We start from the raw sequence: 20,644 nt of genomic DNA on the forward strand, positions 1-20,644 counted from the left end.
AAAAACACTGCCACTTACCTGTGTGTACCTGAGTGGTACTCTTAATTTAGATCAGTAAATTACTTTTTGGCTAACAGCAAAGATTACGTTTTGGTTAATTAGTTCTTTGGTGACTCCCCCTAGAATTATTCTGTATGATTAATGGCAAACGTGTTGACGTCAATTAAAAACCCAATGGCAAAAGAATCTGTTCAATAAATAGTGAAGCTGTTCACAGTTTAGTTATACAGTAGTCATTGCATGGTAAATAATTTTGTTGGTCATTAGGAATTTTACTATCGATTATGTTTTTAATTAAGCTAATATCAGTTTAGTAATAGAGCTAACTTAGATTCACTGTACATTTATCTTTAGTTATAATTTATCTTCACTAATTTATCTTCCACTCTGAATTGATGGGACAATTAACTGATGACCAATAATCATTTTGAAGTTAACATGTGTCGTCAGTTAACCTTTACAATGAATGGTCAGACTGATCTATCACCTGTTGACAATCACCTGGCCTTAGCGTTGACGAAATGTCGTACGTGAGACGTAAGAAGTAGCGGCTAAATATACCTCGGGTCGGTGCCAGTGTGGCCATTACCACACGGCCGTCCGCGCCGCGCTTCACATTCCATGAAAGCTCTTATCAAACGTATAATTGATAATAGGAGACGACAACATGACCACTGGGACTGGGCAGGTACTGGTTTGGTTTGCTGCTATTGCTTGCCGCTAACACTGCTCAGTCCCCCCTTCCCTTCCACCGTCTTCGTAGACTGATCAATCAGCTGTAATAGGATGTGTGATTTATCCTTAAGTGAAATCTAGCCGAAATTTACATAGAAAAAACTGTCTTATTTTTGAGCTTTTACTATGTTACAATTTAAAAAAATATAAACTAAAAATGAAGTTTGATTTGCGGTTGTTCATAAAAACCAAGTACGGTAGAAGTAGTTGCAACCTAAACTTAAATTGAACTAGCTGTAATGTACCTAACTGATTTTGTTATAACAACCACAAATTGACTGAAAACAGTCAATTCAGTCAATAATGAAAATGTGCAGTAGTATCAAATGGATTGCATTAATGATTTTAGCCTTCAGTAAATACACCGCACATTAAGGTGTGACACTTTGCCAGGCTTACATGAAATTTAAAATTTGTATGCATCTGTTGGCCAATTTTTATGTTGTGCTTAAAAAAGAACAAAACTAGTAAAAACTATTAGTTTTATTTAAAAAAGGTAAAGCTAGATTAATATGTTATTGGCTCATAAAACTTACTTTCCAAATTCACTATGCTCCCTAAGAAAATTCTTGTGCATTTTGAAATTTTAAAATTAAATTTTGTATTAATTTATTTTATTTTAACATAATCTGTTATTTTCTTAATATAGGCCTAATCTAAAAGTTATTGAATTTGTGATGGTAAATTATGAGGTAATTGATTGTTCGATTTAGTGAATTAACTTTAAGTAAAGTAGCCATTTGTTAGAGTGTTTTGTGTTTGTAGGCTAAGTAAGTACTTCTAAAATAACTTTTCTTTAACATCTCAACATTGTTGTTATTTGAAACTTTAAAATTGGATGTTTCAACTTATTTCTGTTGTGATTCGTCTGGTCTAGAATTAGTTGTTGGCAAACCTCAAGGCTTAATTGTTGGCAGTGTATGAGGAATAGAGAACTGGAAGTATCATGTAGTAATAATTTTTTTACAAGTTTAGTAATTTTTAACTTCTTTATATTAAAGCTCATAAATATTCACCAAGGTTGATCAACATTGATATGGGTATTTCTAATTTCAATTTCAAAATGAGCTCTAAACAGTCAGATATAAAAATGTCAACAGTAATCTGTACACCTTATCTGAGAAATTCAAGAATAGTTTATTTGAAATTGACTACGATATTAAGTAATAATGCATTTTAAATACAGTATTTTACTGTCAGGAATCCCATGCAGTTGAAAACACAAGTTAGTCTACCACGCAATATTTTAGACCAGTAAGAAACATTGTAAATGTCTTTTCTAAGTGTTTTTAGATTCATTAACAATTTTAAAACTATGTCATGTTGTTCATTAACAAGCCTTCATCAAGTATCTATATCAGGTCCATAATGTTTTTCTAACTTAGTTTCGATAGGCCTACAGCTATTTTACCATTACCACTTGCGAATAACTAACTCTGGGCCTAGATGTGAACATGATGATTCCTTATACTCTGAGAAGTTATAAGCACGTGGAGTCCCATACACGAGGTATATTTATTTGCAGTAGTGTTTCGTAGAAATCGCCTTCACGTATTATATAAAAAGATGATATTGTAATTCATTGCCATATTTGATTTTTGTTGAAATAAGCATACTTTACGTGGTTGATTAAGTGGTGGGGTTGGACCTTATTCCATAAACAAGTAGCTACAGAATCTCGTATGCTTTTTACTTACTGATGTTCTTAGTGAACTGCATCATCATAGCTATGGCCTCTTCCTAAGGCAGGTGATTGCCCCTTACCATATTTCCAAGAGTGCTTTCTCGTTCATCATTCACAGTCATAAAGTAAATGATCTGCAGTCTCCTCAGACTGTCCCCACCTCCTGCATGCTATGTCTCCTGTGAATCGTCAAGCAATGTGGTTTTTTGTTAGGTAACCATAACGTGTGATCATTCCTGTAATCTGAATGAGTTGCCTGTTGACTAGTGTCCTATATAGACAATAGTCTAAAATGGGGAGGAATTAGTGAGGTTTGTTGGTTAATGGTTATCTTGTTAGGCTGAAATATCAACCATATCCTCCTGTGTTCATACTGAGACCATGTAATGAATATGATTGGAGAGAGTAGTAAATCACAATACATTCCTGTTTGGAGTGGCTGCTGTGGTGGAAGTAACCTTCATGGTCTTGTTACAGATAAGGTGGAGAGCAACTTGGAGCTCCCACTGGAGGAGAGAGTGGAAGAGCTGCGACACAGGCTGAGGATAGAAGCTGCTGTGGTGGAAGTAACCTTCATGGTCTTGTTACAGATAAGGTGGAGAGCAACTTGGAGCTCCCACTGGAGGAGAGAGTGGAAGAGCTGCGACACAGGCTGAGGATAGAAGCTGCTGTGGTGGAAGTAACCTTCATGGTCTTGTTACAGATAAGGTGGAGAGCAACTTGGAGCTCCCACTGGAGGAGAGAGTGGAAGAGCTGCGACACAGGCTGAGGATAGAAGCTGCTGTGGTGGAAGTAACCTTCATGGTCTTGTTACAGATAAGGTGGAGAGCAACTTGGAGCTCCCACTGGAGGAGAGAGTGGAAGAGCTGCGACACAGGCTGAGGATAGAAGCTGCTGTGGTGGAAGTAACCTTCATGGTCTTGTTACAGATAAGGTGGAGAGCAACTTGGAGCTCCCACTGGAGGAGAGAGTGGAAGAGCTGCGACACAGGCTGAGGATAGAAGCTGCTGTGGTGGGAGTAACCTTCATGGTCTTGTTACAGATAAGGTGGAGAGCAACTTGGAGCTCCCACTGGAGGAGAGAGTGGAAGAGTTGCGACACAGGCTGAGGATAGAAGCTGCTGTGGTGGAAGTAACCTTCATGATCTTGTTACAGATAAGTTGGAGAGCAACTTGGAGCTCCCACTGGAGGAGAGAGTGGAAGAGTTGCGACACAGGCTGAGGATAGAAGCTGCTGTGGTGGAAGTAACCTTCATGGTCTTGTTACAGATAAAGTGGAGAGCAACTTGGAGCTCCCACTGGAGGAGAGGGTGGAAGAGTTAAAACACAGGTTGAGGATAGAAGCTGCTGTGGTGGAAGTAACCTTCATGGCCTTGTTACAGATAAGGTGGAGAGCAGCTTGGAGCTCCCACTGGAGGAGAGGGTGGAAGAGTTAAAACACAGGTTGAGGATAGAAGCTGCTGTGGTGGAAGTAACCTTCATGGTCTTGTTACAGATAAAGTGGAGAGCAACTTGGAGCTCCCACTGGAGGAGAGGGTGGAAGAGTTAAAACACAGGTTGAGGATAGAAGCTGCTGTGGTGGAAGTAACCTTCATGGTCTTGTTACAGATAAGGTGGAGAGCAGCTTGGAGCTCCCACTGGAGGAGAGGGTGGAAGAGTTAAAACACAGGTTGAGGATAGAAGCTGCTGTGGTGGAAGTAACCTTCATGGCCTTGTTACAGATAAGGTGGAGAGCAGCTTGGAGCTCCCACTGGAGGAGAGGGTGGAAGAGTTAAAACACAGGCTGAGGATAGAAGCTGCTGTGGTGGAAGTAACCTTCATGGTCTCGTTACAGATAAAGTGGAGAGCAACTTGGAGCTCCCACTGGAGGAGAGGGTGGAAGAGTTAAAACACAGGTTGAGGATAGAAGCTGCTGTGGTGGAAGTAACCTTCATGGTCTTGTTACACATAAGGTGGAGAGCAGCTTGGAGCTCCCACTGGAGGAGAGAGTGGAAGAGTTGCGACACAGGCTGAGGATATAAGCTGCTGTGGTGGAAGTAACCTTCATGGTCTTGTTACAGATAAGGTGGAGAGAAACTTGGAGCTCCCACTGGAGGAGAGAGTGGAAGAGCTGCGACACAGGCTGAGGATAGAAGCTGCTGTGGTGGAAGTAACCTTCATGGTCTTGTTACAGATAAGGTGGAGAGCAACTTGGAGCTCCCACTGGAGGAGAGAGTGGAAGAGTTGCGACACAGGCTGAGGATAGAAGCTGCTGTGGTGGAAGTAACCTTCATGATCTTGTTACAGATAAGTTGGAGAGCAACTTGGAGCTCCCACTGGAGGAGAGAGTGGAAGAGCTGCGACACAGGCTGAGGATAGAAGCTGCTGTGGTGGAAGTAACCTTCATGGTCTTGTTACAGATAAGGTGGAGAGCAACTTGGAGCTCCCACTGGAGGAGAGAGTGGAAGAGCTGCGACACAGGCTGAGGATATAAGCTGCTGTGGTGGAAGTAACCTTTATGGTCTTGTTACAGATAAGGTGGAGAGCAACTTGGAGCTCCCACTGGAGGAGAGAGTGGAAGAGTTGCGACACAGGCTGAGGATAGAAGCTGCTGTGGTGGAAGGAGCCAAGAATGTCATCAGACTGCTGCAGAGCTCTAAAGTGGCTGACAAGAAAGCCCTACAAGAGGTAGGCCCTAGGTCCTTTGAAGTTTATAAAAACTAAAGCCTAAAATACTAAGCGGGGTCTATTCTTAAGCTTCCATTCGCCTTTCAAAACAGTTGCTAAGACTAAAGTATCTTAAGTAATAAAGCGAAGGGTAAAGATGTTTCATAGAGCACAACGAGCTTGAGGATGTTTGTTAGGATAACAGGCTTATATGATTAGGATGGGAATGTTATTTGATTCAGTTGCAAATAATAATTATTATTCAATTAAACATTGTAAGGCTGAGTGCTATCGATAGTGTAGTTGATCAGTTTAAGTGTATACACACTCTATTAAATCATGTCTTCAAGTTAGTACTATAGATTCAGCACCCACGGCATTTAGAATTGGTTTCGTCATCTGCAAAATTTCATGCCAACAGGAAGTCTTCATTAGTTAGGTCTTTTGTGGTTTTGGGCATTTACAGTTATTTATATACTCTTTTGGTCCCCTTACCTAGCTCTATTGTTCTTGATTCACAGAGTATAAAAATGCAGGTTATTTGTAGACTATTATTTGTGTTTAGACGATTTACTCTCAATTAAGTATAGCCTATCATGATAGTTATTTAAAGATTTAAAAATATTACTTGTTGTTTCTTTTTCTGTGTTGGTTGGTTAGCTGATTGATTTATGTGTTTGCTATTTATTCCAGTTACACCTTTTTAGGAGGTTGACAGTCTCTTTAAACCTTGCATTTGTTGCTCTTGTGCTCTGAGCTTGTGTAAATAACGTTTAATGCAAAACAGAGGTGAGCTGGCTCAGTACAAGAATGGACTTTACTGATAATACCACTAACATGAACCAATGATATTACTGCATAATTGAATTTGTAGTGTGTGTTCCTGCTGAGTGATTTATTAACTCTCCTGTCCATAATAAGACACTTAATTGAAGGATATAAGCCATTCCAAGGTTTAAACAAGACAATTATCATGACTTAGGATTGTTGATCAAACATGCTAAAAAATCAGCTGATATTGAATGGTAAAAAAGCAGCATAAGGTCTCCTTTTGGCGTTTCCAGCAGACGATCGAGCGTGCTCATGAACATGCTCGCCACCACTGCACAGTACTCATGCTTCTCTCGCGCTGTGACGGTCAAGTTGTGTTCAAAATGGATGCTAACGCTCTTGTGGCTATTTGCGGTGGTTTTCTTTGTTTTAAAGATGAAAAAAAAACCCAACCCACAAAAAATATGGTGCAAGAATTAGCTTAAAATCAGGAACCAGTTCAGTCACATGTCGCTTTTAGCAGAACTAGCAGCAAACGAACCAAATGATTATAAAAACTATCTGAGGATGACTGAAAATTATTTTGAAGACATTATCAGACATATTTCTCATACTTGTGACATGTATGCTCGTGAACATGTTGGTCGTCCCCATAGACGGGCAAGCATGTTTGTGTTGGGGCTCGGGCTCGTCAGGTCCGACGAGGCGAGCACTGAGCCCAACATGCTTGCCGGTACGAAGGCTCACAGACCCCATACATAACACCATACGGGCATGATCACCAAAAGAGAAAATATATGTTTTGGTTTTGCAAATAAATTACAATGAATGAATTTTTTACCTATATTCTGAATCTGTACTAATCTAGAGTTTCTCCTTTATTTTAATATTTTAGATCAAACATTGTGTTTAATCATTTGACCGAATAATTTAGGAGAGGATATTCTGGCTTGATGGTAGAATGGAAAGCCAATGGGGTCGTTCACTCTTGTAATATTGCCAGTTACCTCAGTCTATGCAACTGTTTCAATCGATTGCCAATAAGTATCCTGTTGTGGCTCAGTAACCTGCAATGGTTTAATCCTAAATCCAAAAATAAATTTTCAACCAATTCATAAACTTTTATTATAAAAAATAGTTTGTTCATTTACGATATAAAATGTAAACAACTCTTAGATTTAATACTTGAATCCCTCTACATTTGATTTTTTATTCAGCTTGTATTCTGTTTACCGTCATATACAAATTTATTAGGAGACATGATGGGTTCTTGATAAATGATATTATTTAAGTTCATTCAATAAACTTTTAAACCTATTATAAGAACCTACTGATATTATTAACATTATGAAACCGAATAAACTATAATCAGCTTTTTGAATACATCCCTCTGTTTTCAAATGTATTTAAGTATCTAAAATTGTACATATTAACACAAAAACATTCCTTGTTACGTACGCTAAAGTTATCGTTAAATTTCTTCCAACTGTGTGCGAGTGTGACCACACTCAACCATGCTAGAGTTAGTGTAACAAATTCATTTGTGGTTTCTAAGAACATGCACATTTTGCACCTATGCATACTGTTTGTTTTGTTCCAAGTTTCATGATTTATTAACCATTATCAAATTTTATTGCAATATATTTCACCAGTTGCTTACAATACATAAATGTTATATCCTCTTTTTTATATTTATTTTCAAATCAAACTAGAGTTTAATCTGAACTATATGTTTTAATCTATAAAAGTAACCAGAGACTCAATAAAAAAAAAAATATTTACATGTTAGTAGCCTATTAATTGTAGTAAGAACTAGTTATTCTTAAATCTCTTACAACATGCTCAAATCTACCTTAAGTTACATAATTGGGATCAGCAGGCAGTCTTCAAATAAGTTATGTGTTTGTGACAATTTTTTGATTAACTTAGTATAGAATAGGTAATAAACTCAGTGACCCGACAGTTTATTAGTTTCGCAATATGGAATATTGATGGCTTGGTAATTATGAATGTAGTGCAGCGACAGTGTAGGAGTGGCTGAAAATAGCAAGGCTTGGCGCCTCTCCATCCCAGCTATCACTCTATTCCCGGACGTAGTTCTACACCTTGCCCGCACATACCACTCTTGTTTTCCGTAAAAAAATGTGATCGGTAGACCGAGAGTGTGGTAGGATCAGCAAATGTTGCTGTCGAAGGATCATTCCGTTCGTTCTCCTCGGTCTCGTCCACCGTGTTGACTGGCCTCGTGCCAGCAGATGGAACCGTTCTGTGCGTTCTCATTTGCTCTACTCTCTCGGCCGATGGTTTTGCAACAAGTCTTTCCTACCAGTGTTAAAATGTTACAATGTTTTCAGTGATAACCGTTTGTGCATTCCAGCTGTGTTGAAAATGTAGTGACAGATAAGTTAAATATGTTCTCTAATCGTTACTTAATTATAGTGTTGATGAGGTTAGGAAATGGTAGGGTGATGAAACTAGTGTCCTGATTTTGCAATGGAGCCTTTACTATTCATTAATGAGTGTAGAAAACGACTTATGACTAAATTGGTATCTAAAAATCATTTAAAAGAAATAACTGTCTTGCCAATTGACACATTTTAGCTACGTAAAATTAGTTTAATATTTTCAAGATTGAAATGTAAAGACAAATTGGTCATAAAAAATGGCAGGTAGGCCAGCAGACATTGAGCAGGAATGGTCGGTTCACGCCAAGTTGACATTTTCACATGGAGGAACACACTTGGAAGCCAATATCCCTCCTGTAGCCCCGCGTCCCGCAGGTCATCCGTGCTATGGGTTCCAACGGGGAAACATTGTGTTCACAACAAAACCTCCAGGTGACAGCAGCAGTCTACCTGTCCGCAGGACGCCACAACCTTACGGACGCAGATGTATGAGTACTTGTAACATAACACTGGACCCTGCGCAGCCGAGTGTTCCTGCACGATGTCACCACACAGTGACCTTGTCCTGCGAGCCACGCGACGAGTGCGATGTGTGCAGTGGTGGACGACACAGCCCGTCGCGCCGCGCACACACGTTCACCTCACACTTCTGCACTCGAGTGCCTGACAAGACTATGGGAACTAAGACTGTGGCTTCGCAGACTTCTCAAATATTCTCCCCACCTTTACTGGTGTCGGATGAAGAAAAGAACAGGCTCAAGGTTCCAGGAGTTGAGACACCACCGGGAAAAACACAAAGGGTAAGTTAAGTGATCCTTTTTAAAAATTAATTTCATGCTACTGCCAATAATTCTGTAGATCGGCAAACTAGACATTTTTAGTAAACCACATGTGCTAATGATGTAGCAAATATTTTTAATTAAAGTAGCAAGACCTAAACAAGTAACTTGCTATTATTATATTAATTAATTTTTACAAGTTGTGAAACCAATAATTTCTCTGTAAGGTAACGATACTCTCACACACTCATAATAACCAATGCAAACCATCCCCACCAAAGATAGTTTGTGGATTGTTCTTAGTATCAAAAACGTTTAAGAGAAAGAGCCTAATTCTCTGTAGGAACATTTCAAATTTAAGCCCTCAAAAATTTTGACCCTGGTAGTGGGATGTCATGTTTTTACTGGTGGTTTGGACTCATTTAGGGAAGAAAAAAAACAAGTTAGGGGGAAGTTGCATGTCAGTTCAGCATTCAAAGTTCATATAACTCAGCTATTCAGAAAAACAATTAAATTGATGATATTCCTTTAAATTAAATCAAACAACTAGACTACTGTTTTCAAATCCCAAACAAAACCCTAACTATTATACTGTTTAGTATTTCCAAAATAACCAGAAATACAACGACCATAAACAACAACAAACCTTTATCAAATAGATCTAAGAAGTATCTTGAAGGCTATAATGACTAATCCTATTCTGTATTTCAGAAGCTGTCAAGATCACCAGCAAGACTCAGAGGGAAGTCTCCTCTTATGAACAAACAGAACAGCACAAGCGATGGCAAGAAGAAACAACCACGCACTGTCCACATAGATGTCTACTGTACAGGATCTGAAGCCAGTAGCTCGGAGTGTGAGGAGCTGTCAGAGTCATCTAGACAGACAGTGTTTGAGTCTGAGGATGTGAGGGTGGTGCACACCAGGGAGGAGGAGCGGCTGCCGCAAGCTTTGTGTAGACAGAAGCGACGTACGCTCAGTGAAGCGTCCAGTGCTCACAGCTGTCTAGGTGGCATGGAGGCCAGTGATACCAACATCAGCTCCTTGTATCCGTCACAACGTAGCTCCTTTGCATCCGGAGTCAGCTTGCAGAGCACGGATAGTCTGCAGACAGACAGCAGCCTTATGACACGAGTCACCTCTAGTTGTGCACTGTTCAGCGACGAAATCATCACTTCGTGGAAAGATACGAGTGACATTGACTCCATCCGTCAAAGCGACATCAGTCTCGATAGAACAGATAGCTTTGAGTACGCAGACAGTGTCGATCGTCTAAGGATCATGGAGAAGGAGAGGGCTTGGGCGAACAATCAAGAGAAAAATTGGAGATCAAACGAAGTGGAGAGGAAACATAATGTTCAGCAAAGGAGGTACCAACAGTACATTGAGAGGAAAGGATCTCCATTCCCTCACTGGCAGGCGGACGAAGATGAGGATAGCAGTATTAGCAGCTCTGAGGGTTCCAACTCAGGAGAGTCAGAGATGGCGTGGAGCTTTGGAAACTTGGATAAGTTTAAACCGATCAAGAGAGAAGACACAGTGAGAAGAGCCAAAGACACAATGTACCCTAAAAGAGAAGAGGAGTTGAAGAAACGAGCTAGTAAAATACTCGATTCTGGAAGCTTAAGCGATTCAGCTGCTCCGTCTCCTGTACAGAAAGGCTTTATGAGACAGACCATCGGACCTTTTGGGGTCAAAGAAGCATCACCTCCAAAACAAAAGCTGGAATCTACTGTGACAACACCTTTTACTGCCATACCGGGCAAGAAAACTGACCAGCTATCAAAGGCTGAAAAATTTGGCACAATATTAGGCACTTTACGGAAACCCGGGCATCATATTGGGCCTTCCAAAAATCCTGATTGTTCTTGCTACAATTGTCGTCAGTACTTTGAAGAGCTTGGATATCGGAATAGAACGAGATCTTTAGGGGATATGCCTAGCAAGAAGGATAAAGATAAATGGAAAGCGACTTTAGATACATTGAAACAAAACAAGTTGAAAGAAGATTCTGGCAGTGGAGAGTGGGATATGGGAACTGAAGTATGAAGACTTAAAAACACATTTTTTTCAAAACAGCTTTACTAGCTTTTTTGTACACGTTCTTGATAAAAGACTGCTACGTTTAAAAAGACTTATTTTTTTAGAGACTTTCAATAAAATATTATTCCGGTAAGGTTTTGATTACAATGCTGAATTTTTTTTACAACATTAGCAATAATGAAGAATATTTTAAAGCTTTATTTACTTAATAACATTTTTATTTATTTACTTTTGAAAAATTGGTATTTAAATGGTTTAACTCTTGAATATTAACCTGATGTCACCATTTAATGTGTAAGGAGTACAGAAAAACATTTGTTGATGCATTTTTGCTGGTACTGTATATTTCTTCTTGTATTGGTACTCTCTCAAAAAATGATCAATCAATTTTATAAATACAAGACACCATTTCAGAAAACTGTAAACCAATCACTGCATTTGTTACAATTTGGTAACATTATTATCACTCTATTCTTACATTTGCTAAACAGTATTGTATTTGTCCCTACCTATCTCTGAGGTGTTTGTTTAAAAAAGTCGCACTGATTTCTGTAAAACTAAATTTGTATTGTAGTTTTGTTGTTTAAAGTCATAAAAACCTTTAAGAAAAGTGCCTTAAGTGAAAATTTACTAGACTAGTCACCCATAAGCATTTTTGTACTTTTATATTTTTTTGAATTGCTCAAACCTACAAAGTGCTCAAACAAGTTGTTATACTCTATAGATTGTTGGTTGGCATGTTTGAGAGTATTAATGTAAACAAGTCAATAACAACCCTACACTACTCTTTAATTAAATTCTATATTAAAGCTTAAATGGATCTACCCTTGTCCATTTCTTCAATTTTTAGTAAATAATAACTTGGAATATTTTTAAGTTTCATTCTATGCTATTGCTTTTATTACTCTTTTGTACTTTAAAGTAAACGTTGCTTAGTTATGAAAAATGTACAGTCCCGAATTACAGGATTTCGGCCCATCAACTCAAATCAATAATAGTTTGATGACATTATTTAGTAGCCTATCTTTACAAATAACAGTTTATAATTGCACATTTATGAATGTGGGGCGTTAGTGTGACATAGTTATTCTTGAGATGAAATTGAAAATACCTATTGAAAGAAAACCATAAAATAAAAGACTAAAATGTTCACTTTGTTTCAAAAAATGTTTTATGAGACTAAGAGAAATTCCATATGAGAAATTATTATTTTGTATTTTGTCAGACAATAAAAATTAACTACATTAGTCATATAACCAAGAAACAATCCTGTATTCACAAAAAAAAAAATACAAATTGATTGTGATTAATCTTTTATTGACATTCCAAAAGGTAAAGCAGTTACAAACTTACTCCTGCTTTTAATAATAGCACATATTCATGCAAAATTTGATACAATAATTCTAAAACATGGTTCAAAATGCTATATTGAACAATGTTGAATTCTTGCTATTATTTTCTACAATGTGCTGGTTGCAAGGAGCAATTCAGTTTAATGTCTAAAAAGAAAATTTCTGTCAATGTTACCTTTTAACGTTTAATGTTACCTTATTACCTATAATAATTTATAAATTTGCTTTGAAAGAAGATATATTTTATATCTGTAATCTTATTTTGATTTTGTTTTTTAACTCTCAACCTATTTGCTACCGTAATTTACTTTTATTTACTTTAGGTTTATTTATCTTCTTAGAAACCTAGGTATACCATTATATTTTAAATTTGAATTGTAATTAATACTCTTCTTGATGCTTTTAAAACTATTTAGCATTTCTATGTTGTCTTATAAATAAAGTTTTAATGTTGTTTTCACTTGTCTTTATAATTTTTCTTTATACCCTACACAATGTGTTATTGGTTACCCTGGAAGCCTCATAAAGGTTCATTAGGTACAACATTTATTTTAACCTTACCCCAGGATTTTATTTTCTTTAATATCAGATATCGGAACATCGCCGTTTGATACAGAATTGCTTCTAATGTCACGAGAAATAATTTTTTAGCTTGTATGTATCACAGTGCAAATATAATATTTCATGTTTTAGAATGGTTCCAGTTAGTGTAAAATTATATAAGGCATTCCAAGGCTGTTACTGTCCTAAAATAGTTTCTGTTACTGAAGTTTTGCCAAGAAGCAAGCTGGTTTTGTGGCCTCAGCCAACCAGTTTCATTTTGACTGTGAAATCATCTCCAGTGCGTAATTTAGAGTTATAATTAGATTATAGTGGTAAGGATTTTCCAAATTTACTTAATTTCAATTTATTTACAATAAAAATAAGGTTTCACAGAATTTATCATAAAACAATGTTGTTTATTTCCTTTTCATTCTACTTATCCCAGTTTCACATGAAATCTATTTTAACGACTTTGGTATGTGCTTGCTATAAATGTTTATAGTTCTTGTGTTTTCATAGTAATGACAATAACAACCCTACAATTTTCTTTAATTTGGTTTATTTCAGTCTGCTTTGAACTTTAGTTTTATTCTTTGGGGTAATAGTTCTCATGTCTCTGACGTCTTAGTATTACAAAAAAGGTCCTACATATAATGTCTAGGGTTGATCCTAAGGAACATTGTAGCCCCATTTTTATTGATTTTAATATTTTAACTGTTATTACATACATCTTAAATGTAATGTTAACTAGTTTTAAGGATTTGGACTCCCATCCCACATGGAGTGACTATCATGATTTTGAGACTAGAAACAGGCATCAATTTGATATACCCCATGTTCCACTGAGTAAAACAAAAAAGTCATAAAATTCTGAGCCTAATATGTCTAAATAAATTGCCCAACAAATTTCTATCGCTTCCTTACAACGTTTTTAAAACTGAAATTCATATGTGGCTACTGGCTAGTAAAAATAATAACCATAAGATGTATGGGATTGATTATGGGAGTAATGAATGGTTAAACAAATTTAATACTGCTTAGTTTTGACAGTTTTCAAACTGCAAAACGGTTATTTTATTTAATACAAAGTTTAAAATGTTGGTCCCAAGACAAATTACTGTCTAAAGTCAACCCAAGGAACTGCTTCTTTTATTTCAATTGCTTGTTTTTGTTATTATTTTAATACCAGGATTGGAAATGATTTTGTTTTGTTTTGAATGTGACACATTTAGGTTAACTTTCATTTAATTTTAAATCGTAATCATAAAAAAAATCCTTAATATAAGCTGTTTCTGTTGTGGATAACAACTCTTCATCTTCTGTACTTTTCCCAGATACTTTTAGGTATGAGTCATCTGCATAAAGATACAGAACTGTATGGAGAAAAAATAGAACGTGTAAAATTTGTTAAGTAACAAATGAAAAGCAAAGGTCCTTGAGGAACACCTGAGTTTATTTTGCCCATAAAAGTTCTCACAATTATTTAAGATAAATGCCCTATATACAGGGTGTTTTTTTTTTAAACTTGCATCTTTACTTATGTAAAAACCGCAATAGATAGAAATATGCAGTTTGCGGGAATCATCTATTGACGTAGGGAGCCCAATTTTTTTGAATTCAACGTTACATTCACATTCCCCCCCTTTCCCCCTGCCTCCAACTTATTTTTTTTAAATAGCAAGGTACCCCTTGTGACATATCAAATGAAAGAGCATAAAAAAAGAAAATGTTTGATGAAAAAAAATTGAAAATTGGTTCATAAATTTGTGAGATATTCCCCCCCTCCCTCCCTGGAACTTAATTTTTTTTTAATAGCAAGGTACCCCTTGTGATGAAAGAGCATGAAAAAAGAAAATGTTTGGTGAAAAAAATTGAAAATCGGCTCATGAATTTGTGAGATAATCTCCCACCCCCTTTTCCCCTACCCATAACTTTTTTTTTAATAGCAAGGTACCTCTTGTGACATATAAAATATAAAATAAATTTCACTAAACATTTTATTTTTTCATGCTCTTTCATTTGATATGTCACAAGGGGTACCTTGCTATTTAAAAAAATTAAGTTGGGGCAGGGGGTAAAGGGGGGGAATGTGAATGTAACGTTGAATTCCAAAAAATTGGGCCCCCTACGTCAATAGATGATTCCTGCAAACTGCATGTTTCTATCTATTGCGGTTTTTACATAAATAAAGATGCAAGTTTTAAAAAAAATCACCCTGTATTATTTTTCTCACAGGTAAACCAGTAAGTATGTGTGTATATGAGTCTGTGGCTCATGTTCTGGCTGATTTTCAGCTGTGTTCTATCTATACATAATGTCTCGAGTTATCTCAACGGGAGGGTAAATCTGGACAATTTCAGAGCCGACTTTTTTGAGAAAGAGTAGTATTCTTGTGTTTCCATTCAGTCTTCTGTTGACTAAAACCATTGTATCTGTCGTTGCAGGCACAAGCGTCGCTGTCCGAATCTTCTCGCAAGCTTGATCTGCTGCGATGTTCGCTGGAGCTGCGCCACAAGGAGTTGCCGCCGGACTCGGCTGCGGCGCAGCAACTCAAGGCAGAGATACAGAGTGTCCAGGCTACCAGCCCTGGGCCTGTCACCTACACTAGTCTGCAGCCCTTCCCTCGTCATGATGCCGCCAAGCCTGCCTCCAGCAACCCTTCTAGCCTCAGCCGCACAGCTGCTGTCACTGGCAAGCTGGAAGTCAGGTGAGACCTCCCACCAGGTTTCTGAAACTATACAGGAAATGCTTGAGCGTAGTAATCTGTCTTTAGTGATTAAATTCAACCCCCTGTGACCATACCCTTTTGGTCCGTTTGGTAGTGATGTACCTTTGAGGTAAACATTTTTACTACTCATAAGAGACATCCCATTCCCATAATATCAAAACTAGCAACCCTAGATTTTGTATAGATGAGAAGTCAACTTCAGGATCTAACAGTCAAAAGTACTTTTCACATTTGCAATCCAGTGGTGTTGGCATATATGTTTTACCATCTTAAAAGACCTACCCAACCAAGAAGTTAAAATGTTGATATATAAAGATATGTGTAACTATTTCTATGTCTTTACAACTAAGAACAAGTACAGTTCTTTTACAATAGTTTTGTATGTTCTATTATTCATGGTGTTTGTTGTAAAGGCTGATGGGGTGCCAGGACCTGTTGGAGGATGTGCCCGGAAGGTCCAGGAGAGAGAAGGACAACTCGTCCAGTCCAGGAGATCTGAGGTCCTTTGTCAAAGGAGTGACAGGCCGCAGTTCCAGTAAGAGCTACAGCGTCAAGGATGAAACTAGCAGTCAGTAGTTAAACACTACCTTGCATGCTGTCAAACTACAAGTTTGGTTAAAGCATGCTAATTTATGGTGAAAAGTGAAATCAGTAAATTAACCAGGTTTTTATGGCATAACTGATTACTCATAGTTTTGAGGAGGTTTGTTTGATAGAAGAATGCTAAAGAGTCCATATATGCATGTTAAATAACACTATTGATGAGTTTAGTTGGATTAAAGAATAGGAAAGAGTTCATTTCTCCATTATTTACACCATTATTTTCAGTTTTAAGAATTTTTTTTTATTAGAAGAATGAGAAAGAAAAGAGTCCATCCCTGCATGCTACTTAAGGACTTGTATGTTACTTGCATCTGCATGTTAAACAGTTGTTATTTTTCCCAATATTTAATTCTACAAAAAATATACCACACCACTATGGTATATTTTTTGTAGAATAGTTTTGCACTATAGTGTCTAATAGTCCTTGATAAACTGTCACCTTTATAACTGCCTAACTCCAATTTAAGTCATCATGTATGTACTCTTACTTTGTCTTTGTGCTCTGCTAATAGTATTGTTCTAGGGTATCCATCACGATGCTATGACTTTGTGAACTATATCAAAAGTACAGATTAAAGGTATCACAATCAAGGTTATTCCTACACCTGGTTTATTGAGGTCACAGTGTCATAATAGAATTAAAAGTTATTGTGTAATAAATAAATATAATACAAGGTTTACTGGATCGTAGTATAGTTGTGCTGTATTGTTCCAGATGAGATCATGGCAGTTATCAAGTTGGACAACCAGACAGTGGCCCAGACTAGCTGGCGTCCCTGCTCACAACAGGCCTGGGACCAGAGGTATGCATAAAAAAAACTATCAATGTTTATTTTATTATATTTTTCGGTTTTATCCAACCTTCTTGACTACCTGAGCTTGACTAATTGAGATTAGCTAGTCGTGACTTTATTGTATTTTGAATACTTTGCTCAGTTTGTTCATTGTTCGTAGGTTCTCCATAGAACTAGACAAGTCGCGAGAGCTAGAGATAGGAGTGTTCTGGAGAGACTGGCGCTCGCTGTGTGCCATCAAGTTCCTGAGATTGGAGGAGTTCATAGACGACATCCGACATGGCATGGCTCTGCAGCTAGAACCCCAGGGCCTTCTGTTTGCTGAGGTACTGTAGTGGTTCCTAAAACTATGGATGTATCATTTGATTTTCTATCATCATATGTTTGAATTATCCGCTTATTCAAAGCCATAGAAATAATTAATCCATATTTGTAATAGTGGGAAAAACTTCATACAAATTCCAGTTTTAACGAAGGTTTAGTTTCAATTACTTGTTCTTTGCTATGTGATTCAATATTGCTGAACTACTATAGGTTTTAACTACAAAGCGGTTAATTTTCAAGGTCATATTATTGCATAATAATAAATGATGATATCGGAGTTGGATACTGGATTACTTGACAATATTAACGTTAAATGGACTTTCTTAGGCCAATATTCAGTAATCCAGATGCTAATCTACAATGTGATAATCAAATTTCTATTGGAAGCCCATTAGCACAAAAGCTGTTAAATATCGCAAGACTAAATTTCTATAGTTTATTGTCAACCATTTTAGTACTACAGCTTTTTTGGAGGAAATAAAACTAAGAAATACCTTTGACACCATAATTGATCCAATCCTTTCTCCTGATGCTGTAGAATAATATTTGTCCTAATAATAGTTCTAATACAAAGCGAGTAGAAAGAATTTATTTGGTTTCCAGATTAAATTCTTGAATCCAATGATCTCACGTAAACCCAAGCTGCAAAGGCAGAGAAAGATCTTCAAGCAGCAGGTGAAGAATTTCCCACGAGCCAAGCAGATGAATATCAATGTTGCCACATGGGGCAGACTGCTGAAGAGGTCGTCGCCCTCCATACAGAACTCTAGGACACACTCAGAGAGTCCACCTTCTACTGGTGAGTTTACCTGTTGACCTAGGTTCTGAGTGCAGCTTCTTGTCAAGTGGTTGTCCAGAATGATTTTGCCATTTAAAAAATAATAAATGCAGCAACTTTCTTGTTGGTGGATGTTTCTACTTTTAAGAGCATCAATAAGTATTCTTAATGTTATAATTTCAAGAGCCGGTCCTTGCTCTGGATGAGCTAACCCCCTTTTGTTGGCGATGCAACTTCACGGTTTGTTCCGGTAGATTTTATTTTCTAGAAACCATTAGGTTCCCTTGAGTAAACTGCTGAGTGATGCTGAAGGTGGAGCATAGGCATAGCCCCATATGTCCGGCCAAGGCTAGTTGTTTTACGCAGCATTGTCTGTTGCAGGGAGTGAGGTAGAAGACAAGCCAGAAGCCCCAGGTGAGGCCCCAGACCCGGGTGTGGCGGGGCTGAGTGGTGCCAGGCCGCTGGGTATGGGTGTAGCAGTGCTGCCCCCGCTGCCCCCGGACATGCCTTTCCTCCCCTCCGCTGTGGCTAAGAAGCGACCACCTACCTTGCCTACTGTACCTCCGCCACCACCGCCGCCTCCACCTAGACTTGACCAGGAGGTAATTGATGGAATGGTAACACACTTTTCATTTTCTTTTTCACCTATCCTTCTTGATTGCCTGGCTAGAAGAATACAATTTAAATTACAATATAAAGTCTGTGAAGATGTTTTTTCAAAGGCAGGCTTAAATGTTTAAAAAAACTGGATTAACATGCACTAAGGTAAAAGATATATTTTTCAAATTATTTTTAGATTCCTAATTTGCTTTAAAATGGCTTTAAGATTACCCTGTATCATAGTTGCCGTATAAATGATGATGTAAATTTTGATTTGACCTTCTGTAAAATCTCACTTTCATTAAAACGAATATTGTTAATTTATATCAATAGAAAATTCATGGTAAATTCGCATGAAATGTTTTCATTAAAATTACATTAGCCATAAAAAAAATAGGTTTGGAATGATGGTGATAGTAATTTTCTGAAGGTGTATCTGTAGTATTCAAATTCAAATATATAGTTAGTATTTTGTTTTATTTTCTCATACTTTTTATGAATCGGGCTCCAAACTTAATGGCTCGGAGATTATTAAGTAATTGACTTCAAGTCAGGCAATCAATTAAACCTTTCATGTTTACTTGCTCACATCAGCTGGTTTGAAATTCTTTCCATGCCTTTGCTTTCATTCTGTTGGCTGTGATTCATTCCTTGCTCTCTGTTGCTGTTGGCAAATCTTTTGTTCACCCTTATAATACTTACCATTTTATTTATTATCACTTTAACCAACAAAATATGTCCATTCATTTTTGCACCATTCTGTTCATAAAATATTCTAGTTCACTTTATCATAAATCTCATCTCAAAAATTTGTCATTATAGTTTTACCACATATTTGAAAGGTTACAATATTTGTTTTACAATATTTCTGAAATTTATTATCAAAACATTATAATAAGTTTTTATATAAATTCTTTTTCAACATGGCTAATGCTGAAAGAAGTTTTCAATTAAAACTAGTCCATAATCAAGTTTATGAACAAAATTAACAACCATAATTTATTTGGCTTAACAGTTTGTTTTAAACTTACAGAAAGTTATATTTTGTACATATACATATCATTCAATCTGGTATGAAACTGCAATATATGCATACATTCATTTAAATTCAATTTTTTTTAATTTATCAACTGAAGGTGTTTTTGTCCCGATGCCTTTTTTTTCTCAAAACTGTTCATGTTTGCTCTTTTATTCCTTTTGGTTGCAAATTTTACTGACAAATCTACTATGACAACAAACGTAGGCTTCTGCATAGAGTTGTAACGTTTTTATGACAGCAATAAATTTTACTAGTAATGAGACATAAATTTCCAGAATATATTAAACATTTTAATTTTTGTAAATAATGAAATAGGTAGAATATTCTGGAGGACTGTAAATATTTTAAGACTATTTTAAGGTACGGAAACGTCACAGAATAAATGCTCTTAATGTCCCTGCTATTGCAAGGAAATTAAGTTGACACAAACATGGATATCGTCACATTTATTTTTTATCCAACCGAGGCTTGTGACATCTTTTAACTTTGCATTAACCCGCACATAATGGGCCTTAGAGGCCTGTGTGTGCATTTTTTCAAGCAAAGCAAATGGTGAGCCGATAAATATAGTGCATTGGGAGGGAAACATTTTGTATAGCTTTATTCGATTTATAATCTGTTGTGATACCAACTCGACAAAACCTTTGACCGCCATCAGATTTTAATAGTTAAAATACTATAAAAAACTTGTGTATAGCAAAGCAACTGCTTGGCATGGAATCAAAAGTCACAAAAAACAAGAACTTATATCAAACTTTTGCCATAGAAGGTTTAGAAACCGACACATCCTTAATATAATTACATAACATTCAAAGACAAAC

At 36.9% G+C, this 20,644-nt stretch overlaps 2 protein-coding genes across 2 annotated transcripts in view; both read left to right on the top strand.

The window, feature by feature from the left end:
• Positions 1 to 20,644, top strand: part of LOC129005517 (serine/threonine-protein kinase N-like) — a 102,731-nt gene that overhangs the window by 70,666 nt on the left and 11,421 nt on the right. The window contains exons 6-20 of the mRNA XM_054434427.1: positions 2,897 to 3,070; positions 3,128 to 3,409; positions 3,462 to 3,578; positions 3,688 to 3,849; positions 3,914 to 4,075; positions 4,140 to 4,301; positions 4,371 to 4,652; positions 4,705 to 4,878; positions 4,931 to 5,085; positions 15,402 to 15,664; positions 16,099 to 16,253; positions 17,004 to 17,091; positions 17,243 to 17,408; positions 18,010 to 18,205; positions 18,566 to 18,786. Of these exons, the coding sequence (XP_054290402.1) occupies positions 2,897 to 3,070; positions 3,128 to 3,409; positions 3,462 to 3,578; positions 3,688 to 3,849; positions 3,914 to 4,075; positions 4,140 to 4,301; positions 4,371 to 4,652; positions 4,705 to 4,878; positions 4,931 to 5,085; positions 15,402 to 15,664; positions 16,099 to 16,253; positions 17,004 to 17,091; positions 17,243 to 17,408; positions 18,010 to 18,205; positions 18,566 to 18,786 (2,759 nt within the window). The remainder of the gene's footprint in view (positions 1 to 2,896; positions 3,071 to 3,127; positions 3,410 to 3,461; positions 3,579 to 3,687; positions 3,850 to 3,913; positions 4,076 to 4,139; positions 4,302 to 4,370; positions 4,653 to 4,704; positions 4,879 to 4,930; positions 5,086 to 15,401; positions 15,665 to 16,098; positions 16,254 to 17,003; positions 17,092 to 17,242; positions 17,409 to 18,009; positions 18,206 to 18,565; positions 18,787 to 20,644) is intronic.
• LOC129005486 (uncharacterized) lies at positions 7,964 to 12,743 on the top strand. The gene is made up of 2 exons (XM_054434388.1): positions 7,964 to 9,040; positions 9,731 to 12,743. Exons 1-2 carry the CDS (start codon positions 8,498 to 8,500, stop codon positions 11,066 to 11,068), a joined length of 1,881 nt encoding a protein of 626 aa, XP_054290363.1. The 5' UTR covers positions 7,964 to 8,497; the 3' UTR covers positions 11,069 to 12,743.

Source organism: Macrosteles quadrilineatus, unplaced genomic scaffold (genome assembly GCF_028750875.1).
Source record: "Macrosteles quadrilineatus isolate MER2022 unplaced genomic scaffold, UCM_ALF_1.0 Scaffold_22__1_contigs__length_1958994, whole genome shotgun sequence".
In the NCBI taxonomy this organism is placed as follows: Eukaryota; Metazoa; Arthropoda; class Insecta; order Hemiptera; family Cicadellidae; genus Macrosteles; species Macrosteles quadrilineatus.